The sequence below is a fragment of the Staurois parvus genome, unplaced genomic scaffold, assembly GCF_062004578.1.
Source record: "Staurois parvus isolate SC_StPar_1 unplaced genomic scaffold, SC_StPar_1.0 ptg000388l, whole genome shotgun sequence".
Lineage (NCBI taxonomy): Eukaryota > Metazoa > Chordata > Amphibia > Anura > Ranidae > Staurois > Staurois parvus.
The window spans coordinates 1,977,568-1,998,615 of record NW_028318184.1 but is presented as its reverse complement, the minus strand read 5'-3'; the positions used below and the strand labels follow the sequence as shown (position 1 = coordinate 1,998,615).

The following is a 21,048-nucleotide window of genomic DNA, read 5'->3' as shown; positions in this document are numbered from 1 at the left end:
GAGTAACCACCTGTCTCCTGGAATCTCCTTTGTGCTCTTGAGACTGTGCTGGGAGGCACAACAAACCTTCTGGCAATGACACATATTGATGTGCCATCCTGGAGGAGTTGGACTGCCTGTGCAACCTCTGTAGGGTCCAGGTATCGCCTCATTCTACCAGTAGTGACACTGACCCTAGCCAAATGCAAAACTAGTGAAAAACAGTCAGAAAAGAGGAGTAGGGAAAAAAATGTCAGTGGCCTCCAACTGTAAAGCCATTCCTGTTTTGGGGGTCATCTCATTGTTGCGCATCTAGTGCACCTGTTGTTAATTTCATTAACAGCAAAAGGAGCTGAAACTAATTAACAACCTCCTCTGCTACTTACCTAACCAGATTAATATCCCAGGAGTTTCACTGACTTAATGCTATAGTCTGATTAAATAGTGAGTGTTTCTTAAATTTTTTGAGCAGTGTGTGTGTGTACACATAGTATATATATGCGAATGCGTATTCAACATCATCGGTGTGCAAACTTTTATTCATCAGATATACAGGATTATATATATATATATATATATATATATATATATAGTAAAGAGTCTAAGAGGGTTGTCTCAATCTGTTTTTTTTCCCTATAGCTGTAATACCTGATAATCAGATCTTCTTTCATTAGCTATTTTTCCACAAGAGGAATCCTGTAGGATGTTACAGTGCATTACAGATCCAGACAATTTTAAATGAAGCACATTGTCTTAAAAAAATTCTTTATTTTTTAGTGTGTCAGGCTATCCAGTAGTGTATTTAAGGTTTGTACTGCTCTAGGCAACACAAATATCGGTTGCCCCCCCTCTCCCCGGCAGAGAGAGAGCCTGACATCAACACCAGACTGCCCCCCTCCAACAGTTTGACAGTGACCAACAAAACCCCTGCCCCATCCCCCCCCACCCAAGAGAGCCTTCCTCTAACACCCACACCTCCACCCCCCACGAAAGAGAGAAAGACACTCGCCTTTACAGTATTATACATCCCTGGGAATGACAGAGGGGCTCTGCATACACCATCAAGCAGCCCGCAGCCTCTCTTGGATCCCACCTGGTTCCCATGCAGCATATGTCCCTTCTTCCAGAGGGCAGTGCTGCCCCCCTAAAAAACGCCGCCCTAGGCAAATGCCTGTGGTAAATACGCCCGAGGCTATCTCTATTGCCCGTAGCAAGCAGATTCTCCCTTCCTACAGTGCACAGACTTGCTGCTGGCCAGTTGTGGCTGAATAAAGTTTTATCCATTGACATCATTGGTATGCGACCTTTCCTTCATCAGTTAGCACACTGCCATGGAGGACAACGGGAGTTCAGTATCTGGAGCCACTTCCTGTATCAAATAAAGTTTCTAAGTGGCAACAGCACTTTTAAAGTGCAAAATTTAAAAGTGCAAAAACAATCAATTCATATTAAAATATTATAATTTCATCAACCTATGTAATACTTATAGTGTGCAAATGTACAAACCTCAAATAAATAAATTAAAAACATTGAAATATTGTGTCACTGTCTCCACAAACTACAAAACTCTGCAATATGCATACAAATATGCAAATAGCATACAACTGTGCGAATAACAGATATGTGCAAATGGGCAAACTTCAAATCAATCCTAAATATATCATGACCTTGTCAGTGTATAAATAAATAATAAAAAAAAATAATTTAAAAAAAAGAAATTATCAAAGAAAAGTCCATAGAATCCTCCAAGTGAAAAAAAAAGTGCAGCTATAGTGCCATTAATCAATACTTGCACTAGGGTGTCCATCACCCCACTTGGATGAAAATTCACTAAAGGATGTGTGACCTTTTAATTATTTAAGAAGATCAAAAGTGCTTTATTAAATGTGCCACTTCTCTCTGGACTGATCTTTGCTCTTCCTCTCTCACCAGACTCTTCTCATCGGATTTATCCGAACCTCCACAGATCTCCTAGGTTGGAATCTTCTTATCCTCCTTTCCACAGCATTAGTGCTCAAAAAATACAGACCAACAGGGACTCTCATCGCGTAAAACTGTTTACTAAAACCAGATTAAAATTAAAAAAAACAAAAAAAAAACCACACATTATATCTGTGCCTGAATGTGACTTATGAATTTATTGTTATGAAATATGTTTTTTATTTATACACTGATTAGGTCATGAGATAAGATTTTAGGATTGATTTGAAGTTTGCACATATCTGCTATTTGCACATTTTTATATATCTTGCTCAGTGTTATTTTTTCATTTTATTTACTTGAGGATTGTGCATTTGCACACTAAGTATTACATAGGTAGATGAAATTATTACATTTTCATATTTTGATTTTTCACTTTAGAAGTGCTGTTACCACTTATAAATTTTATTCTAAAGCACCACTAGAGGGCACAATTGTAACAGCAGTTCTCACAGTTATCTATACATTAGTTGGATTTTCTCTCTTTTACAGGCAAGAGAGATCTTCTATTCTTCTAACCCTGTATATTTAACATAAATCAGTGTCAGAGGGCTCCCTAAAAAGTGTACGCCAGGCCAAATTCATTTTTTTAGTTTTAGATAGAGTGAAAATGGAGAGATTTCCTCACAACAGTTTACCAGCTAGGAAGTGAAAGAAAATCTGCAGCAGGGACCCAAACCACAAAAAAAAGACGACAGGGATGCTAGCCATCTTTTACTCCAGCGGTCCCCAACCTTTTTGGCACCAGGGCCAGTTTCGTGGAGGATTTTTCCATGGATTGGGAATGGGGGTTGTTGGGTGTTAGTACTTCAGTCGTTCCATCACTATGTTGGTGATATGGTGTCAGAAAGATTGAAGCGCATTATTTCTATTATTACATTGTAATGTATAGTGAAATAGTTAAACTCACCATAACACAGAATCAGCAGGAGTCCTGAGTTTGTATTCCTGCAGTAAAACGATCACTTGCCACTGTAGCTTGCCACCAGATGCAGCTTGTCGCTTGCCACCAGATGCAGCTTGTCGCTTGCCACTGCAGCCTGCCACCAGATGCAGCTTGTCGCTTGCCACTGCAGCCTGCCACCAGATGCAGCTTGTCACTTGCCACTGTAGCTTGCCATCAGATGCAGCTTGTCACTTGCCACTGTAGCTTGCCATCAGATGCAGCTTGTCACTTGCCACTATAGCCTGCCATCAGATGCAGCTTGTCACTTGCCACTGCAGCCTGCCACCAGATGAAGCTTGTCACTTGCCACTGTAGTCTGCCACCAGAAGCAGCTTGTCACTTGCCACTGTAGCCTGCCACCAGATGCAGCTTGTCGCTTGCCACTGCAGCCTGCCACCAGATGCAGCTTGTCACTTGCCACTGTAGCTTGCCATCAGATGCAGCTTGTCACTTGCCACTGTAGCTTGCCATCAGATGCAGCTTGTCACTTGCCACTGTAGCTTGCCATGAGATGCAGCTTGTCACTTGCCACTATAGCCTGCCACCAGATGAAGCTTGTCACTTGCCACTGCAGCCTGCCACCAGATGAAGCTTGTCACTTGCCACTGCAGCCTGCCACCAGATGAAGCTTGTCACTTGCCACTGCAGCCTGCCACCAGATGAAGCTTGTCACTTGCCACTATAGCCTGCCATCAGATGCAGCTTGTCACTTGCCACTGCAGCCTGCCACTAGATGAAGCTTGTCACTTGCCACTGTAGTCTGCCACCAGAAGCAGCTTGTCACTTGCCACTGTAGCCTGCCACCAGATACAGCTTGTCACTGTAGCCTGCCACCAGATACAGCTTGTCACTGTAGCCTGCCACCAGATACAGCTTGTCACTGTAGCCTGCCACCACCTACAGCTGAGTCAGGGTTTTCTTTGTGCAGTGAGTGAATTAATGTAAAGCCTCTTGCATTTTCTTCCCAGTGCTACTGCCTCAGCTCTGGCACATGAGCAGTCGACAGCTAGGGTTCCGCTCCTATGAGAAATTAATGCTCACAGGTGGTGGACCCTATGGCAGTGATGTAAGCGCTGAGCCAAAGTAAGCATCAAGCCAGGTCTCTGCTCGCCCACCATTACCTTACTTCAGTGTGGCCCTATCTCAAACAGCCCAAGAACCGGCACCAATCAGTGGCCCAGGGAATGGGGACCCCTGCTCTACTCTACAAGAAAGGTTTTTTTATTTCTATCTGTGTTGTTGGAGAGTTCCCCTTACTTCCTGCCCAGTAAAACAAAAGTCAGCAGGACAGGAAGTGAGTAAAATATCTATTGGAGCCCCGGGCAGCAGTAACAATTAGAAAGGAGGTCTGATCCTTTCCCCCTCTAGTAAAGGTTTGCTGTGGAATATATCTAGATATGATAATCGAGCCTCAGCAGTGCCTGTAAAATTTATATTTTGATTTGAATTCCTTGAAGTGTGCATCCCATGGCAAGGCATTTCTGCTAGGATAGTTTTCTATGGCCAGGCACAGCTGCCTCTGAATACTAGTCTCACCAAAGTGAGATTGAGGGTGCCACTACTGTACTGCTCATTGTTCTCCTTCATGGAGAGGAAACCATACCCCCAGTGCAAGGAATCCCCAGTGCAAGGATTTCCCTGCTTCTGCTTCATAAATTTTTTGGATCTGTGGTTTCTGGCCCTTTTCCCTGCTGATTCTTAAGTTCATGGTAAGTCAGTAATGGTGAAAGATCAGCTGCAGGAGAGCACAGGCAATACTGGTGACTAGTCCTTTGCCGAATGTCTGCTTTCTTTTGGGCAAAACTTCCACAGAGCAGGTCCTCTTAAAGTCTTATCTTTTTACAAGAAAATGTGAAAGACCACCACCACCACCTAAAACAAAAACAAATCATCCTTTTCTACCATAGTACTTTGGCTGAGACAATTAATCTAGCTGCACTTACAGGGTTAGCATTAACCTGCGATGCCCAGAGCATTAATAGACTGTAGTTATGTGTGCAGTTTCCCTTGAGCGTGTCCAACAGATGATGTAGCAAGGTCTGTAAAAGACAGAGGAAATCATATCAATGCGTTAAAAAAAAAAAAGTTCACAGGGATAATAAAAAATGTTAATGCATCTTTTAATCCCTCTGAGATGGTCTGTAACCATTTCTCTGGCAGAAACAATTTTATTCATTGTCTGCACCAGGACCAACTGCTCCACCATCACCATTTTTATGAAAATTAAATGCCAAGGATCATGGTGGACCCACTGGAAACAGCAGAAAAGGGGCAACTAGAAAAGCTACAATTTTCTGGGGAAATTGTGTGAAGTGTTCTTGCCTCCACCAGTAGTCTACAACTGGAGTGGGCGGAGTAACTGGGTGGAGTGGCTTGAGTAACTGTTGTGTGGTTGGAGTGGCTAGAGTAACTGTGAAAAGGTTGGACTGGGCAGAGTAACTTTATGGAGTGGGCAGAGTAACTGTGTGGAGTGTTTGGAGTGAGTAAAGATAGTAAACATTACACTAACCAATTGATCAAATTTAAAAAGTGCACATGGCAAGCTTGATAGAGTGAGAAATGCACTTCAACTTTTATTTTTCAGCTCACACTCTAGCTTTTGTCACTCTGCTGCCTGCTCACACACCTGGGTTACTATGGCAACTCACTCTACAGCAAAGGCAGAGAAGAGCGTTAAAAACAAACTGCTCCAACTTGCTCACTTCACTGGCAGTTGCCATCTTCAAATGGTTGTAGTTTAAAAATTATAAATCCTACACAAAGAGCTTTATATTGTGAGAATCACAAGACCCAGACCTACATTTTGATGCATAGTATGTCTCTGAAATATTAAAAACGAAAGGCACAGTCGCAGTTTAGAAATTGCCCTTCAAATTAGAGGTGGCTAGAATGGAGTTTCAATGAATGTCAATGGGTGGCGTGAGTTGCAAACAAATGGTCATATTGTGAAAACTATCAGGACTATGGCTTAGCCGTGGACATTTCTAGTGGCAGCAGGGATAGCTGAACGTTTTGATATAAGATTTGTGTAGGTGGGCTTGAAAATGAGGAAGTGATGGCAGTTTAGAAATCATGTCCTGATTTTTCAGCTCACACTCTAGCTTTTGTCAGCTCCCACTCTAGTTTTGAACATTCCATCATTCATTCATGCTCTGGGATACTCTTCAAGACAGGCAGGTGGATGGGCAAATTCTAGCTGGAGTCTCATACAGAGAGGGGAAGTAGTGCTCCTTAGAGAGACTGTGTTACTCATCCGTCAAGAAACTGATTCCGCTCTGGAGAGAGTAGAAATTCCAGGATCAATCATTTTCGTACAGAATTTAGGAAATCTGTCCTCAGTCAAGCTGGGCATCCCATATACCCCTAGATCCTATCCATGTTGTTTCCCCCACATAAAACAACAAAAAAACAAGTTCATAGACTGGTTACTGACTCTGAATGGAAGTTGGAAGAACATCCACTTCTGGAAATCCTCAGTGACACATTCGGCTTTCCCTGCTGTACTCTTGTCAGGCTATGCGTGAAAGAAGCCTCAGAGCAGTGAAGGTTGGTGGCTTCCTCCATCTGCTGTGCTGGGCCCTATACATTGGAAAAGCATCTAGAATTGATATGCACTTATTTCCCTCATGTTTTGTGTGTAGCAATGTTTTATTCTTCTTTATTTGAATAAAGCACCTTTACAGTACACTTGGCTGCGCCCTCCTGGTTTATTTTGTGTATTTTAGTTGGAGATTTCCTAGTCTTCTGAGGTTTCTGCAGCTCTGCATAGAAGTGCTTCACCTTATAATTGTATAAGCAGATATCCAGGGGTCAGTTGTGACGCGGAGTTTGGAGGTCAGTAGTAAGTGACCTAGACTGCAGAGGTCAGGAGTGATGCAGCATTCAAGGGTCAGTAGTAATAAGGCAGAGTTCAGGGGCCAGGAGTAAGCGATTCAGATGTCAGTAGTAAGTGACATGAAGTTCAGAGATCAGAATGGATGTAGAGTTCAGAAGTCAGTAGTAACTTACTCTTTATCTCAAAATTACAGTCACATAGCCTTCCCCCTGCACAGCTTACCATTCTCCCTTAAGTGTGGTTCCCTTTCTCTGCGGTGCAGGCTCCCCTCCTCCTTCTTTTCCCTAAGTCAGGTAGATGGGGCTAGCAGGACTGTGACTGGCATTAGCAGTGGCTAATTACAGTCCTCCCTTGTAAAGAGGGACTGTCCCCTCAGCATTAGACCATTACCAATTTCCCCCCCCAATAAACACTGGATGGATCTTTGCTGCAGCTTCGAATGGCAATTGTATGCCTCCTTCCCTTAACTGCACTTCATTCTCTAGGCCTAAAGCACCATTATATACCATAGCCTCCGCTTTGAATTCCCCATTTTTCTCTGTCATTTTCTTTTTCCCCTCCTATACCATATCCCCTCCTTTAAACACCTTGGGGTATATTTATAAATCATCTGCAGAGCTATTTGTTTTGCAAATCTAGAGGTCATTTTTTCTGTGTGAATGTGGGCAAAAACAAATTTTATTAGGATATCAGCATCCCCCTTACATCAGGGTTCCCATCAGAGTCCCCCCTTACATCAGTGTCCCCATTAGAGTCCCTTCACAAATCAATGTCCTCATGAGAATCCCCTTCATTCCCACATACATCAAGGTCCCTATTAGAGTTCCCATTCACTTCAGAGTCCCCATCAGAATCCCCTACACATCACATTCCTCCTTAAATCAGTCCCTATCAAAGTCCCCCTTACATCAGTGTCCCACTAGAGCCCTCTGATACTGGTGTCCCAATCTGAGTCCCATTTACATTAGTGTCTCCATCAGTGTACTCTCATAAATCTGTGTCCCCATTAAAGTCCACCTTACATCAGGGTCCCCATTGGAATCCCCTTTGCATCAGTCCTCACCTCAGGGTCTCCATCAGAGTGTCCCCTTACATCAGTGCCTCCATTATAGTCCCCCTTATATCAGAGTCCCAATTCAAGTCTCCATTACATCAGTGTTCCTATGAGTCCCCCCCCCCCCTTATATACATACCCCCATCAAAATCCCCCTTACATCACAGCACCCCCTACCACCCCTTTTATATCAGAATTCCAATAAGAGTCCCCTCTTACATCAGGGTCCACATCAGAGTCTCCCTTACCACTGTAAGCACGGTTGTAGCTATGTAGCAGCAGTACCAGATAAGGGAGGCGGAGTAGGCCCAGATGGAGGAAGTTCCAACCTCCTATGAATGCTGGGGCAAGCATGTAGTTGGTTACTAGGATGCTGGTGGGTTAGAGAGGGGACTGAAGCGAAGATCACAGACAGCCTTTGCTGACCTTAATCTTCAATCTGTGCACATTGAGGATTTGTCAATGACCCTGCCTGTAGGCCAAATATAATCTTGTAGTGGGCCAGAAATGGCCCGTGGGCCATAGTTTGGAGACCCCTGATATAACTCAGCAAAATGTAAGAGAATTGGTTGAATGAAAACATTGCATGGTACACTGAACATTATTAAAAGGAGAAGTACAGACAAAGCTTTTTTGGCTGTACTTCTCCTGTGGATCACAGGGATGCAATTCTTTCTGTGCTACTGTGACCACATTTTGAGCTGACAGCAGACTGAAGTCCGCTGTCTACTGATGTCAGACTGGACTGCCGGTCCAGGCTGAGGAAAGATCCCGAACTCCAGGATCTGGAGCGGTGCCTGGCTCAGCCTCTCAGCAATGCACTGAGAGCCTGAGCCAGCCGTTCCTTCCCGCTCCACAGCCCAGAGCTCCAGTGAGGGCTGAGCAGACAGCGGTGACTGACGGTCTGTCAGAACCTGGGATTGAACCTGGGCCTTCTGCAGTGAGTGGCAATGTTTCTTCTTACTGAGCCACCTGGAATGCTGGACAGCTCCCTTGACAATTCTTTGGATGATCCTGCCTTGGCCCTGTTTGTCTTGAACCTTGAACTCCTTGCTCCTCCCATGAACTTCCTATAAAAGCCATGTCCATACACTTCCTCCTTGCCAGATTATTGTGCCTTCTCAGCCAATATCCTGCTTACCGGTCCTGCTGTTGTCTACATCTTTGTTACCGACCTTTGGGTTGCTACTCACTACAATTCTGCCTCATCCTATCTACTACCATTTGTGACCAACCCTTGGCTTGTGACTGACTCCGCTTCTGTTTGATCCCTAATCTGTTTGATCCCCTTTTGGTTTCCAGCATGCTCATTCCCTGGTGGGGTGATCCTGAGATCTGTGACCTGGTATTAGCACACAGCCAAATCCATCTCCACCATTAGGAGCTCTGGGGAAAACCGGTTAATACTTAGACCCCGCACCTGAGGTGAGACTGCATCATTCCCAGGGTGATCCGCTCGTGTACCAACCCTGCTGGTTTCAGGTAAGCCTTACACCGCTGTAACAACTGGTCTCTGACCCAGACTGTGACACAGTCACTGCTGTCTGCTCATAGTGGTGATAACTCAGCAATCATGTGATTGCGGAGTTCTCACCCTTCGAAACGGTGGGGGACAGATGTAGAATTGGACCAATGCTGCATGAACCTAGGTAAGTGCAAATAGGGGAAAAAAAGCCATACTTCTTTTAAAAGCTACTGAGCACTACCAAAAGAAATTCATCCTATCCAACAAATGCTTCATATGTCATCCAAATTTTACAGATGTACAGGATCTTTTGTTGCTGCTCCATTGGAGGCATTTTCATTTACTTCATGTACTGGTGACAGTGACCAGAGGAACAGAAAGTGAGAAAAAAATCTCTCCAATGGCGGCACAGGACAATGAAATGCAATATAAATGATGTATAGCGCTCATAACAGTAAAATATATAAAAATTAGTGACCATGCAGTGATAAACACACACATATCAGGTCCTATAATGGACCATAAATGGTGATCTACCAAAAAAAGGGTGACCCCCAATCCACATGGGGATAATATAAATGTGACCCCCTGGTGCCCAATAAGGGACATCAACCAATAATAAGTGAATCCCTATAGTGGGATCGGACAAATGGCCTCAGTGTGAAAATATGTGCATCACCTCTGGATCACCTCAGCAAACAGCACTCCTTAAGGACTGATAGCTTTTAATGACTTCCCAGGAATTACCACCTTTCAGAGATCTCCCTTTGGACCGGTTGTTATGTAGATCAAATGGATGGATCATAGCTCAATTCCCCATAGAACAAGAGAAGAACACATTCTTCATAGTGTAAAACCGTTTTATTAGCTGATAAAAGTAAGCCAAATTGCAAACTCACATAATAAGCTGATATCAAGGCATTCTCCCCATGTGCTGGGTGTAAAGCATAGGAAAAAGGTGTTCCAAGATGGCGTCACGCCAGAAGTACGTCACCACGCTGAGCCGTCAGGTCCTGACGAATTCACGAGGTCACGTGACGTAACGAATCGACGGCTCAACATGGTGACGTACTTTCGGTGTGATGCCATCTTGGAACACCTTTTTCCTATGCTTTACACCCAGCACATGGGGAGAATGCCTTGATATCAGCTTCTTATGTGAGTTTGCAATTTTGGCTTACTTTTATCAGCTAATAAAGCGGTTTTACACTACGGAGAATGTGTTCTTCTCTTGTTCTATGGGGAATTGAGCTATGATCCATCCATTTGATCTACATACCAACCGGTCCAAAGGGAGATCTCTGAAAGGTGGAAATTGATTCCTGGGAAGTCGTTAAAAGCTATCAGTCCTTAAGGAGTGCTGTTAGCTGAGGTGATCCAGAGGTGATACATATATGCTCTGTGGCCCTGCAGGGTCGCAGGGCGGAGGTGAGAGGCCATTGCAGCCATTTTGGGATCACATCCGGGGTGTGTCTGTTCACCCACATTCCTCTTGTGCATGATCAGAAGGAATGAGACACTGATTATTGGACTGTTTCTCATTTTGCCAATATTATTGTCTTTTTTCACACTGAGGCCATTTGTCTGATCCCACTATAGGCATTCACTTATTATTGGTTGATGTCCCTTACTGGGCACCAGGGGGTCACATTTATATTATCCCCATGTGGATTGGGGGGTCACCCTTTTTTTGGTAGATCACTCAACATTTATGGTCCATTATAGGACCTGATACGTGTGTGTGTTTTATCACTGCATTTTCACAAATGTTTATATATCTTACTGTTATGAGCGCTACATCATTTATATTGCATTTATGTTTTTTCGCCTAATGGTATAGGACTAGATGTTAGCTGCTTTCTAGCATTTATACCTTTCTGAGTTAATACACAAAAGCGCAGGAGGACTTTTTGATTTTAACAGAACAACTGAAAACCCAACAAAGATGAAAGCTTTTCTTTATTCTATCTAAAACTGAAAAAATGTTTTGCCTGTAGCTGTACTTTAAACTTTTAAAAGACAGAGTCTACCTTAGCACTGTCTTCAGATGGTTTACTTTCTTCTTCTTTAGGTAGAATGGTTTTAAACAAATTTAGCAGCCATTGTTTAGACAGAGACCAGTCTCTGAAAGAAAGAATAGGAGAGATCAGATCACACAGCAAACTATGTTCTTTATATTGGCATGATGTGAAATAGATATACTGAAATATATTTACTTACATTAATGCTCTACATGATCAAATTCCCTGAATTATTCATGCCTTATTTAGGAAAGGCAATTGTGGTATTGTATATTAAACCAAGTGCAAACTCATAGGCTCTTTTTTTTCAGTAAGTAGAAATGCTGTCCTTTGTAAATGTGAGCTTTGATAAAACCTAGGATACATTTTCACTTTGCAATGTGTGGTTATGATGAGAAAGGCCAGGTAAGGACAGCTGCAGTAAAGGGACACAGAAGTAGAGGTTTGCGTTCAGGCACAGCCACGTGGCTGGCCCTTCTTGAATGCTTGCACTTGTCAGCAGTCACATGACCAGCTGCTGTGGCTGTGTTCAGGAACTAGAAGCCTGTGGGACGCACCAGCAGTAGATAAGAAACCTTTTGCCATGCTTCCCATGCTTTTCAAACATTGACTTTTTTGAGAAAAAGAAGAAAAAAAAACTAACTATTTTAAGTTTTTTTCTTGCTAAAATAATGAACTCAATGGCCTATTAAATTTTATTTTTTTTTGTTGCACAAAGAAGGATTTCAGGTATGTGCAATCCCCCCCAACACCTGATCTTGCCAATGAAAAATGATTGCTATAGCTGCTGTTGTTAAAACTAAAGCTAAGGCATAAAAACTTCTCTATAGCTTTAGTGATCCAACCTACCGGTAATGAAGTATAACCTATGTTGTGCAGACAGCTGGATCCTGTAGAAATCTTCACTGTAGGGATGCCATGTTCTCTTCCTGTCTCTGAACTTCCAGTGCTGCAGGATTAATAGTTTCAGCTCTTAAGGTCCCAATGTTTTGGAATCATGGGCAGAATTGACATTCCAAATCGCACTGAAATTGCGGCAAAATGTACAACGTGCACTTAAGTGCCATTCATTCTTAATGGCACCTCAAATGTGGTGTGGGTTTTCCAAGACAAATATGTATAGGGCAGCCCATTTAAGTGAATGGATTGCCCTATGCATGACACCCTTTGAGAAACATTCTTTCATTGCCTGCAACATGATCTGTGAATGGAGGATAGAATCCTGCAACTCAGACTCCACTGTAACCCCCCCACAATTCACCAATTGTGTAAAGCTGACCATAGATGGATAGAATTTCAAATGAAAATTCTCAAAACATTGGATTATCTTTCAAAAGATTTAGCTTGCTTTTAACAGTTGATTTTGGAATGAATGGAGCCAACTCAGCTCTACCTCTGAAGAAGTGCGTGCACACGAAACGCGTCAGTTGGAGCCCAGGACGCCATTGACACTACGCCGCCGGTGCCACGTGGAGGCCCGGCGGCCATCTTTAATCTTAAAGGGTCAGTCATTTGATTAAACCTGGCACCATTGTGAGTTTTTCCTGAACACTCCTGTTTTTCTTGAATAAAATCATTTTCATCAAACTACTACACTATGGGTTCTTTCCTGTGTCTTCTGCGATGAGCCTTTTCAGCTTCTGCGGACCCAGATTGATCCCTGCACCAGCCTTTGAGAGGAGGAATTTTCCACTTCACACACTTCTGTAAGGATTTCTGTGACCTGCTGGACCTCCATTTCGCCACACGAGGGCGCTTCATCTCTACTATCTTCAGCTCCTGCCCATTACCAGACCAGAAAAGAGGGGATTCTTCATGATATCATATACACATGCGTATTATTAATACATTTCTGGTTAGTACGCATTTCTAACTTTTGCACTGGGAATCAGCGAGCACCATTACTGGACTGTGATTTATTTATTTATTGATTTATTTATTGATTTATTCATTTGCTTTGGGTTCATTTATTATTTATATCTGCCTGCAATATAGTAACATCACACAGTGCTGCATTTTCTTTATATATATATTTTCAGGACTTTTATGTGTTTTTCTTGAATGTTCAGCTGCTGACCATTGGAGCGCTCACTGTATTTTTTATACTTTATCGCCTATGTATGTTTGCTTAATCCCTTCACGCTGGCACCGCCCGGCCCTTTAAAGGGTTTCTTACGCTGGGAGGTAGGATGGGGTTCAGGGTTATGTGACTGCCGTGATTGGCTGTCATGGCAGTCACATGATTAGAAAGGTCACGATCGCAAGGAGAGATCGGGACCTTTTTCGTGGGACGCCGACACTTGTGCTGGGAGCATGCAGGGCTCGCTTTCAGCACTTTTTTTTACAAATAGTACACAAATATGCGGCCGCTCGGAGTCAAGGCCCAGCCACTGAGAGGCCGCATATTTGCGTATGCTCAGCGTGAAGAGGTTAATGTTTCCTTGAGGAAAGAGTTGCATTCACTGTTTACTGTGGAGACGCGGGTTTGGAGTCAGGTCGAAATGAGATTACAATTCAGTTCTGGACTGCTGATGAGGCTGATATTGACCTCCTAGAACCTAGAGGTCCAACATCTCTGGTGAGCTTGATGTGACACTTAGGGAGAGATTTACTAAAACTGGAGCACTTAGAATCTGGTGCAGCTGTACATGGTAGTCAATCAGCTTCTAACCTCAGCTTGTTCAATTAAGCTTTGACAATAAAACCTGGAAGCTGATTGGTTTCTATGCAGAGTTGCACCAGATTTTGCACTCTCCAGATTTAGTAAATAACCTCCATGGTGTCTGAAGTGGTATACAGCACTGATTAAGGAGGAGATTGCACAAGATGCAGATCTCAACGTGTATGGGAACAAAATTGCACATTGAAGCTTTGAGTGTGTTTTGCACTGAAGCATTTTAAACTTTTTATTTGGCAATATCACAGACTATATAAGCACAAGGGGATAAATGTGTTAACGTTACTTATTTATGATTATGAGGTTTTGAGAATTTTTTTTTTTTTAAACTTTATTGGAATTGGTCTGTGTATTTTGTATGGTAGAATATGCCATATATTTTCCACATACAATTGTTATGTGTGGTTTAGTATCTGATTTACAGCAGAGAAGCACTGCACATGGATAACCCAAAATACCGTTCAGTGGAGTAATAATATACTATAGTCACTCAAAAGGTATCTGAAAATGTGACTTCTATTTAAAGAAGTCTGTGAAGTGTCAATAAAATCAAATGTCTCTCCAAACTTCACAAAAACATTACGAGGATTTTCAATGCAAGAATAAATAAATAAAAATCAAACATAAAACTCCATGTGCTGCTGCTGCCTTCATCTATGAGTGATTCATATAAACCCCCATTGCTTATGCAGTATTCACACAATTGGCACTGCACATTATTTTAATTTTCTTTATTTTATGCTGTGAAGTGAATCACAAGGGTGCTAACAGCTAGGAGCGAGAGGGAATTTAGACATCAGCTACACTGACAATATAACTTTTTTACAATTTTTACAACATGGGACATACTTCACAAATAGTTAGCTCACTAAAGCAATAAATAATGGTTTTCTTTTGTTTAGCTAAATTTCAGCTTGAACACTGTAGTGTTAATGGCAGTAGATGTCCTTACTTGAAAAACCACTCGGGGAGCAGAGAGCCGTGCTCAAACCCTTCAGCAAATGTGCGGAAATGCTCTTCAAATTCTTTGATTCTGTCCTTGGTAGTAGGGCACACTCCTTTACCAAACAGATTGTCCACCACAGCAGGGTACATGACTTGCCTGTCATTGAGAACAAGATACAAATGGGTTTTCTACTGCTTCTATTTATTCTAGTTGATTTATTCAATACACAGTTTACTGAACAAAGTACACTACCCACACCAAGCAATGAGAGCTCACTCTACTGAAGTCAGACCAGCACAACATGGACCAAATGCAACCCATTCAAGTGAATGGGGCTGTTCTGCAAGGTTGAATGGGCTTCAAGGGGTTAAAGCAGGTTGTGAGAAGGCCATACAACACCTCATCACCTCCTGTTAAGTGCTTTCTTAAGGACAGTCCAAAATGCAGATTTAGAGAGTAAAGCTATTGTGAACAAGCACTAAGGATGCTGCATTTTTCACTGATGGTTTCTGCCTCATTACCAGCTAGGAGTAGTTGAAACCCTTACAAACCATGTGTCTGTTCACTCTAGTTTATATTGTAAAGTGCTGAGCAAACTGTTGGCGCTATATAAATACTGTATAATAATAATAGTCTTTACCCATAACAGTTTTCAGGTCCAGGGAACCCTCCACTAAAATTTTCATATTTACAGTTCAGAGTGCATCAGTGTGACCTGTACGTTGCAGAGTATTAAAAAAGAAAAAAAGGAGGGTGTGTGTGCACTGTTACACTTATTGTGTGAAAATATAATACAATGTATAGTCATGGTTAATGTTCATATTACCGTGAATTGAGAATTTATAGTTATTTTTCCTTAAAGCAGAGCTCCACCCAAAAGGGGAAGTTCCGTTTTAAGGACTGCTCCCCGGCTCCCCATTAGGATTGGCACCTTTTGGGGGGCGAGGGGAGCGGGTATCCAAATTTGACAGGTACCCGCTCCCACTTCCAGTCCGATCGCCTAGGCGATTGGAAGGTGTCCTCCCTCCCTGTAATCTTTTAGGACACGTGACGGGTCCCAGAAGACTACAGGACCATTCATGAAGCCACAAGCTGCACAGCCGGGTGCCCACACTGAAGATGCCGACCTCCTGGAATACAGGACAGCCAGTGAAACGGGACAGGTAAGTGGTTGTTTTTTAAAACTCAGCAGCTACAGTTTTTGTATCTGCTGACTTTTATTTTTTGACAGAGTGAGTGGAACTCCGCTTTAAGCCATTGCTTATTGACCTTAGTGTTGGTTAATATACTGCCATCTTGTGGATATTTTGGTTATTGCACCCTCTATTTCTCTCTTCCATTCTGTGTTCCCTCCCACTAGCTTGTGATGTATTTCCTTTTCACTCTGTCTTTTAATGAAATAAATGTGGCTGCTTGGCTTTAGGCCACGTGTAATCTGCTCGCATCTGGGAACACATTACCATGTTTTGACCTGCAATTACCGTCCTTTCAATCATCTGCCACATCTGTTGTCTGCTGTTAACCCGCTGCATGCAATAAAGATTTTGTGGATGAGAAAACAGGTGTTTAGTGAGTTCAGTTATCTGAAAAATTATTTCCGTGGTGACTGTAACTGCTTATATAGGCCAGGCATAGAAGTCTCAGCAAGGGTAAGTCAATAATACAACAGTTGGGAGTCAGAATAGTGTGTATTTTACTGCCAATTCCACTAATCAATTTGGCAAAATTATTCTCAGTAATAAAATAAAATAATAAAGGCCACACAATGAAAATTGAAGTGATCCCTTACATAGGTGGTCAATGTAGAAGTGACCCCATACCTTGGTGGTCTCTGTAGAAGTGACCCCTTACATTTGGCAGTCTGTGTAGAAGCAACCCCACAACTTGGTGACCATTGTGGAAGTGACCCCCTACACTGATGGTCAGCATTGGCAGAGGATCAATCTGCCACTGCATTTTCCTCAGGAACCACTAACAATCACTGTAAGAACCCTAAGGATTCACAGAATCATAATAAAAGCAAACAGGGTTGACTATTTCGTACATGGTTTTGTAAGATATGACACCTAGGAAAGTACTCTTGAATTGCCATTAATAGAGAAGCGTGGGATTAAAAAAAAGAAAAAAAGTCATACTCACTTAGGTGGATGCAGCATCGGTACGATGCTGCATCTGTTCCCCACTACCTTTAAAGACCAAGAACTGGGAGATTAGCAGTGTTTGTAGAGAGCCGGTGACTGTCAGTCACCCGCTCTCTGCTCTGTCCCTCTAGCATTCACTGGAACACCAGGCTGCGAAGGGGGTGGGAGCAGCTGGCTCAGGCTTTCAGCAATGCTCTGACAGGTTGAGCCAGCTGTCAGTCAGGCATCTGGGCAGATCCTGACATTGTCAGGATCCCTGAAGAGTTTGATGGGAAAAACAAAAAATAAATTCCTGTTAAAAGAAATCTTATATATTATTCCAGGTAAATGCAAAGCCCCGTCGATGGCTTAGATTTTTCTGAAAAGGTCACCTATTAGTTCTGTACCTATATAATAAACACAATCAACTTGTGGTCTACAACATTTATACAGGTCATAAGGTGCATAATCCTTCATACCAGGAACCTTGGATTAATTCTCTTACCTCACCAGGTCGTAGAGTTCCTTAGTGCCCTGTGAGCTCAGTTGGTCCAGATGCGAGGAAAATTCACTGCACAATAGGGCTACATGTTCATTAAGTCTGTTATATGAAAGCCTAAATGCTAACATTTTCACAATGTCATCGTGCGACTTGTAGAAGCTTTCTTTTCCAATGGACACTGTTTTTGAATTGGATAAAAGGTAGATGGTGCAAAGGATTATTGCTTGATCATCAACACAGCTTATGAAAGTCTCAGAGGCAGGAAATGGTAAAAAATACAAAAACCGTTTAAAAAAAAGATTCTTATTAATAGAGTTCCCCTAAGCTGTAAATTGTAGAACTCTGACCAAAAATGTCCTTTTTATATTGGATTAATAGGTAAAAAGCTGGAATTTTTGGCAATTGCCTATTTTGCTATCTGTGCTTCCAATAATGTGATTTACCTTTACTTCCTGCACTGGAAATAAGACAGAAACTAAACTGGAAAAATCCTCAACTCCAACCTTTCTACTATTGTTAAACTGGAAAATGTTCCAGTAACAGAAGTCATTGCTGTGAGCTGGACTTCCTGTTTCTTCTCTCTGGAGTCCAATCTTTTAGATATTCCTAAAGACAATCCACCATTGAGCCAGTCAGAAGAACCTTAAGAATTCCTTTTAGGAATATATTGAAAACACTCTCCATAGGCATGAAACACTAAAGCTCTGTACACACAGGCCAAATGTCGGCCAGTTTCTGTTGAACCGGCCGACATTCAGCCCGTGTGTACACCAGCCTTGCCAACTTCTGTGGAACGGGCATGCTGGAAAACCAGCATCCGATCAGTGCTGGTAACCAAGGGCTGTGAGCGCTGATCGGTGTGGGTTACAGTCCCCCTGTCAGAACACAATAGCTCAGCGGGGAGATCGCTGTACTAACATCGCATAGTTAGTACAGTGAGCTCCTCAAGAGCTCTCCAGTTTTTTTCCATTCAGCAGGTTTTCCAGGTTTGCAATTTAATGTAAGTGTATGCGAATGCAAAACCAAATGAGGTCAACTGCAGTTCAATGCATCTGTCAGTAAATTCTTCATGTGCAGCACAGTGGGTAAATGGTTAGCACTTCCGCCTGGCAGTACTAGGGTCATTGGTTTGAATCCCAACCAAGGCACCACCTGCCTGGAGTTTGTATGTTCTCCCTGTGCCGGCGTGGGTTTCCTCCGGATACTCCGGTTTCCTCCAACACTCCAAAGCCATGCTGGAAGGTTAACTGGATCCTGTCTAAATCGTCCCTAGTATGTGTATGTATGAATGTGAGTTAGGGACCTTAAATTGTACGCCCCTTGAGGGTTAGGGACTGTTGTGAATGTACAATATATATGTAAAGCGCTGTGTAAATTGACAGCGCTATATAAGTACCTGAAATAAATAATGAACTCAGAAGTATCTAAAACTGATGTCATTGACACAAGGCTGAAGTCCGTTATAGCAAGCCCCAGGACTTTGCAAGCCTTTTGTTTTATGCACCCAGAAGGTTCTCTGGAAATGGATGGTATAACCCATAAAGACATAAAGAATGATAAAGTGGTTATGATTTGTCTATGTTTACCCGTGTACTGGACAGGTTTCTGTACAGCCTTTGGAAAGTTCACTTGCTTGGATTTGAAGAAGGCAGACACTCCTTCGTCTCCACTGAGAATGGTCAATCTGTTGCCTAAAACCACTACAGTGAAGACTGGTCCATGCTGAAAGACATTGTAGAAATGCTTCATGAAATGTGGGATACGCTTATTGACTGAACATAAATAAGAGTACCTAAAGGTGTACTACTATATATCAGACTGCATGAACTAGGGAATGTGTTTCCTCCACACGTAGTAGACTGATCTGACTACCTGAATCTTATTCTGACTAAAAATTGATTAGCAGCTTGAAGTATTTTTTTCCCATTCACTGACTGGTATATGCACAAGAGCGGTCTACTTTCTGGTCTTCTGATGGGTTTTTGTGTCTTCAAGGAGGGCCAGTCTACTAGCTTACAAACAATGCTTTTGTACATACGTGTTCCAAACTTCCATGGGAACATTTCTTACCGAAATACATCTTTATTACACACCCTAAAAAGATCTTGTTAAAGCTGGAAAAAAAGGGGGGAATAGAAACATAATCGAGTGTCAAAAAGAAAAAGATGAACTAACTTGTGGCAATCAGATGTTCCAAAGAGATATTGATATTTTTATGCAGGGTGAACAAATATGAATAGCATCATCATAGGTTGCAGCCTATTCTCTTGATGACTTCCAGATCCACACCATGGAAGAAATGTAGATGGGAGAACCTACTATATGGTGCAGATATCCTTTTATAGACTTAGTCATTGCAAACGGTGCTCTGTCAGGATATTGGGGATGAAGAAATATTTCAATGCCTTCAGAACAACATACTTAAAGAAATGCTAGGAACTTCCAGGCTTGCATCTGTAATCAGATGAAGGAAAACTTCAAACAAGCTCAATAGCTCTGGCGCAGTGGCTCCCACACAGCAAGGCTTCCCTCGATGGGCACTGATCAGTAACTAAAACCATAGAAATACAGAAAGGAGTGCAAAACCAAAACTGGATGAAAAAGTCTAAGACAATTGTAACTGCTTCTGAACAGCAACTGTTGTCAAGTTGTTACTAAATATGGATAATTTAATATTGAGGTTCAAATATACATCTATGAAGTTCTTCAGTTTTTTCTGGACTCTATCCAAGTTTTATCTTGCCCTGATAAAAGGGGAGTGGTGTTGCCACCAAAATGCATTTGGTGTTTTTTTATATAACCTTTTTTGAATAATTAAAATTATCATGGACTCGTTCATCTGTTTTTGGTCTGGCGCTCCTTTCTTTATTTCTATAGTTTGAAAATAGCAGCTGTGTTAAAAATAGCCTCAGTAATTTATGGATGTTATAAAAATATAAAAACATTCTGTATACGTCCAATACATGTTGTTGACCTGGCAAGGAATTTTTTTTTTGCGCAATGAATGAAATGTGAACTGATAGCTAAAACATGCATTGCCTGGCCGTTGTTGCACAGTAAAAGGAGGGATGAATGTTGGGTTAGAAGGTACGTGCTTTTGCCAATGGCTCCCCAGTCCTGCTACTTGTTTGTTATTTCAGCCCCAACAGGTTTGCTTAAACTGTTTAAAAACTATTAAGTGTAAAATAAAAAGTAAAAAATTTTTTTTTAAAAAATTCCCTCGTTCGTCCAACTGTCAACTTATAATAAAGAAAAAAAAAATGAACAGCGTTTTTATTTAAATTGTTGGAAGAAATATCAACGCTCTTTAAAATTAAAATGCTGCAAATTATATGGTCTATTGCATAAGATGGCATATCGCAATCTCTTATATTACATAATGTACTAAAGACAATGCCCACGGGACTTTAACGAGGTACACCATACAGACAATAGTTTGTATAAAAACACTAAATGTTTTACTAAACATCTAACAATATTTAAATACATTTATGGTTGTACAAACAGAAAAAATATCAACAAT

The 21,048-nt window shown here is 42.0% G+C and overlaps 1 protein-coding gene across 2 annotated transcripts in view; it reads right to left on the bottom strand.

The window, feature by feature from the left end:
* Window positions 1-21,048, bottom strand: part of LOC149455784 (24-hydroxycholesterol 7-alpha-hydroxylase-like) — a 77,559-nt gene that overhangs the window by 47,777 nt on the left and 8,734 nt on the right. The window contains exons 2-6 of one of the 2 annotated variants that reach the window (XM_089685899.1): window positions 19,112-19,247; window positions 17,529-17,703; window positions 14,910-15,059; window positions 11,290-11,383; window positions 4,849-4,944 (exon numbers count right to left, since the gene is read on the bottom strand). In XM_089685899.1, the coding sequence (XP_089542025.1) occupies window positions 4,849-4,944; window positions 11,290-11,383; window positions 14,910-15,059; window positions 17,529-17,703; window positions 19,112-19,247 (651 nt within the window). The remainder of the gene's footprint in view (window positions 1-4,848; window positions 4,945-11,289; window positions 11,384-14,909; window positions 15,060-17,528; window positions 17,704-19,111; window positions 19,248-21,048) is intronic. The other variant, XM_089685900.1, reaches the window with a different exon arrangement.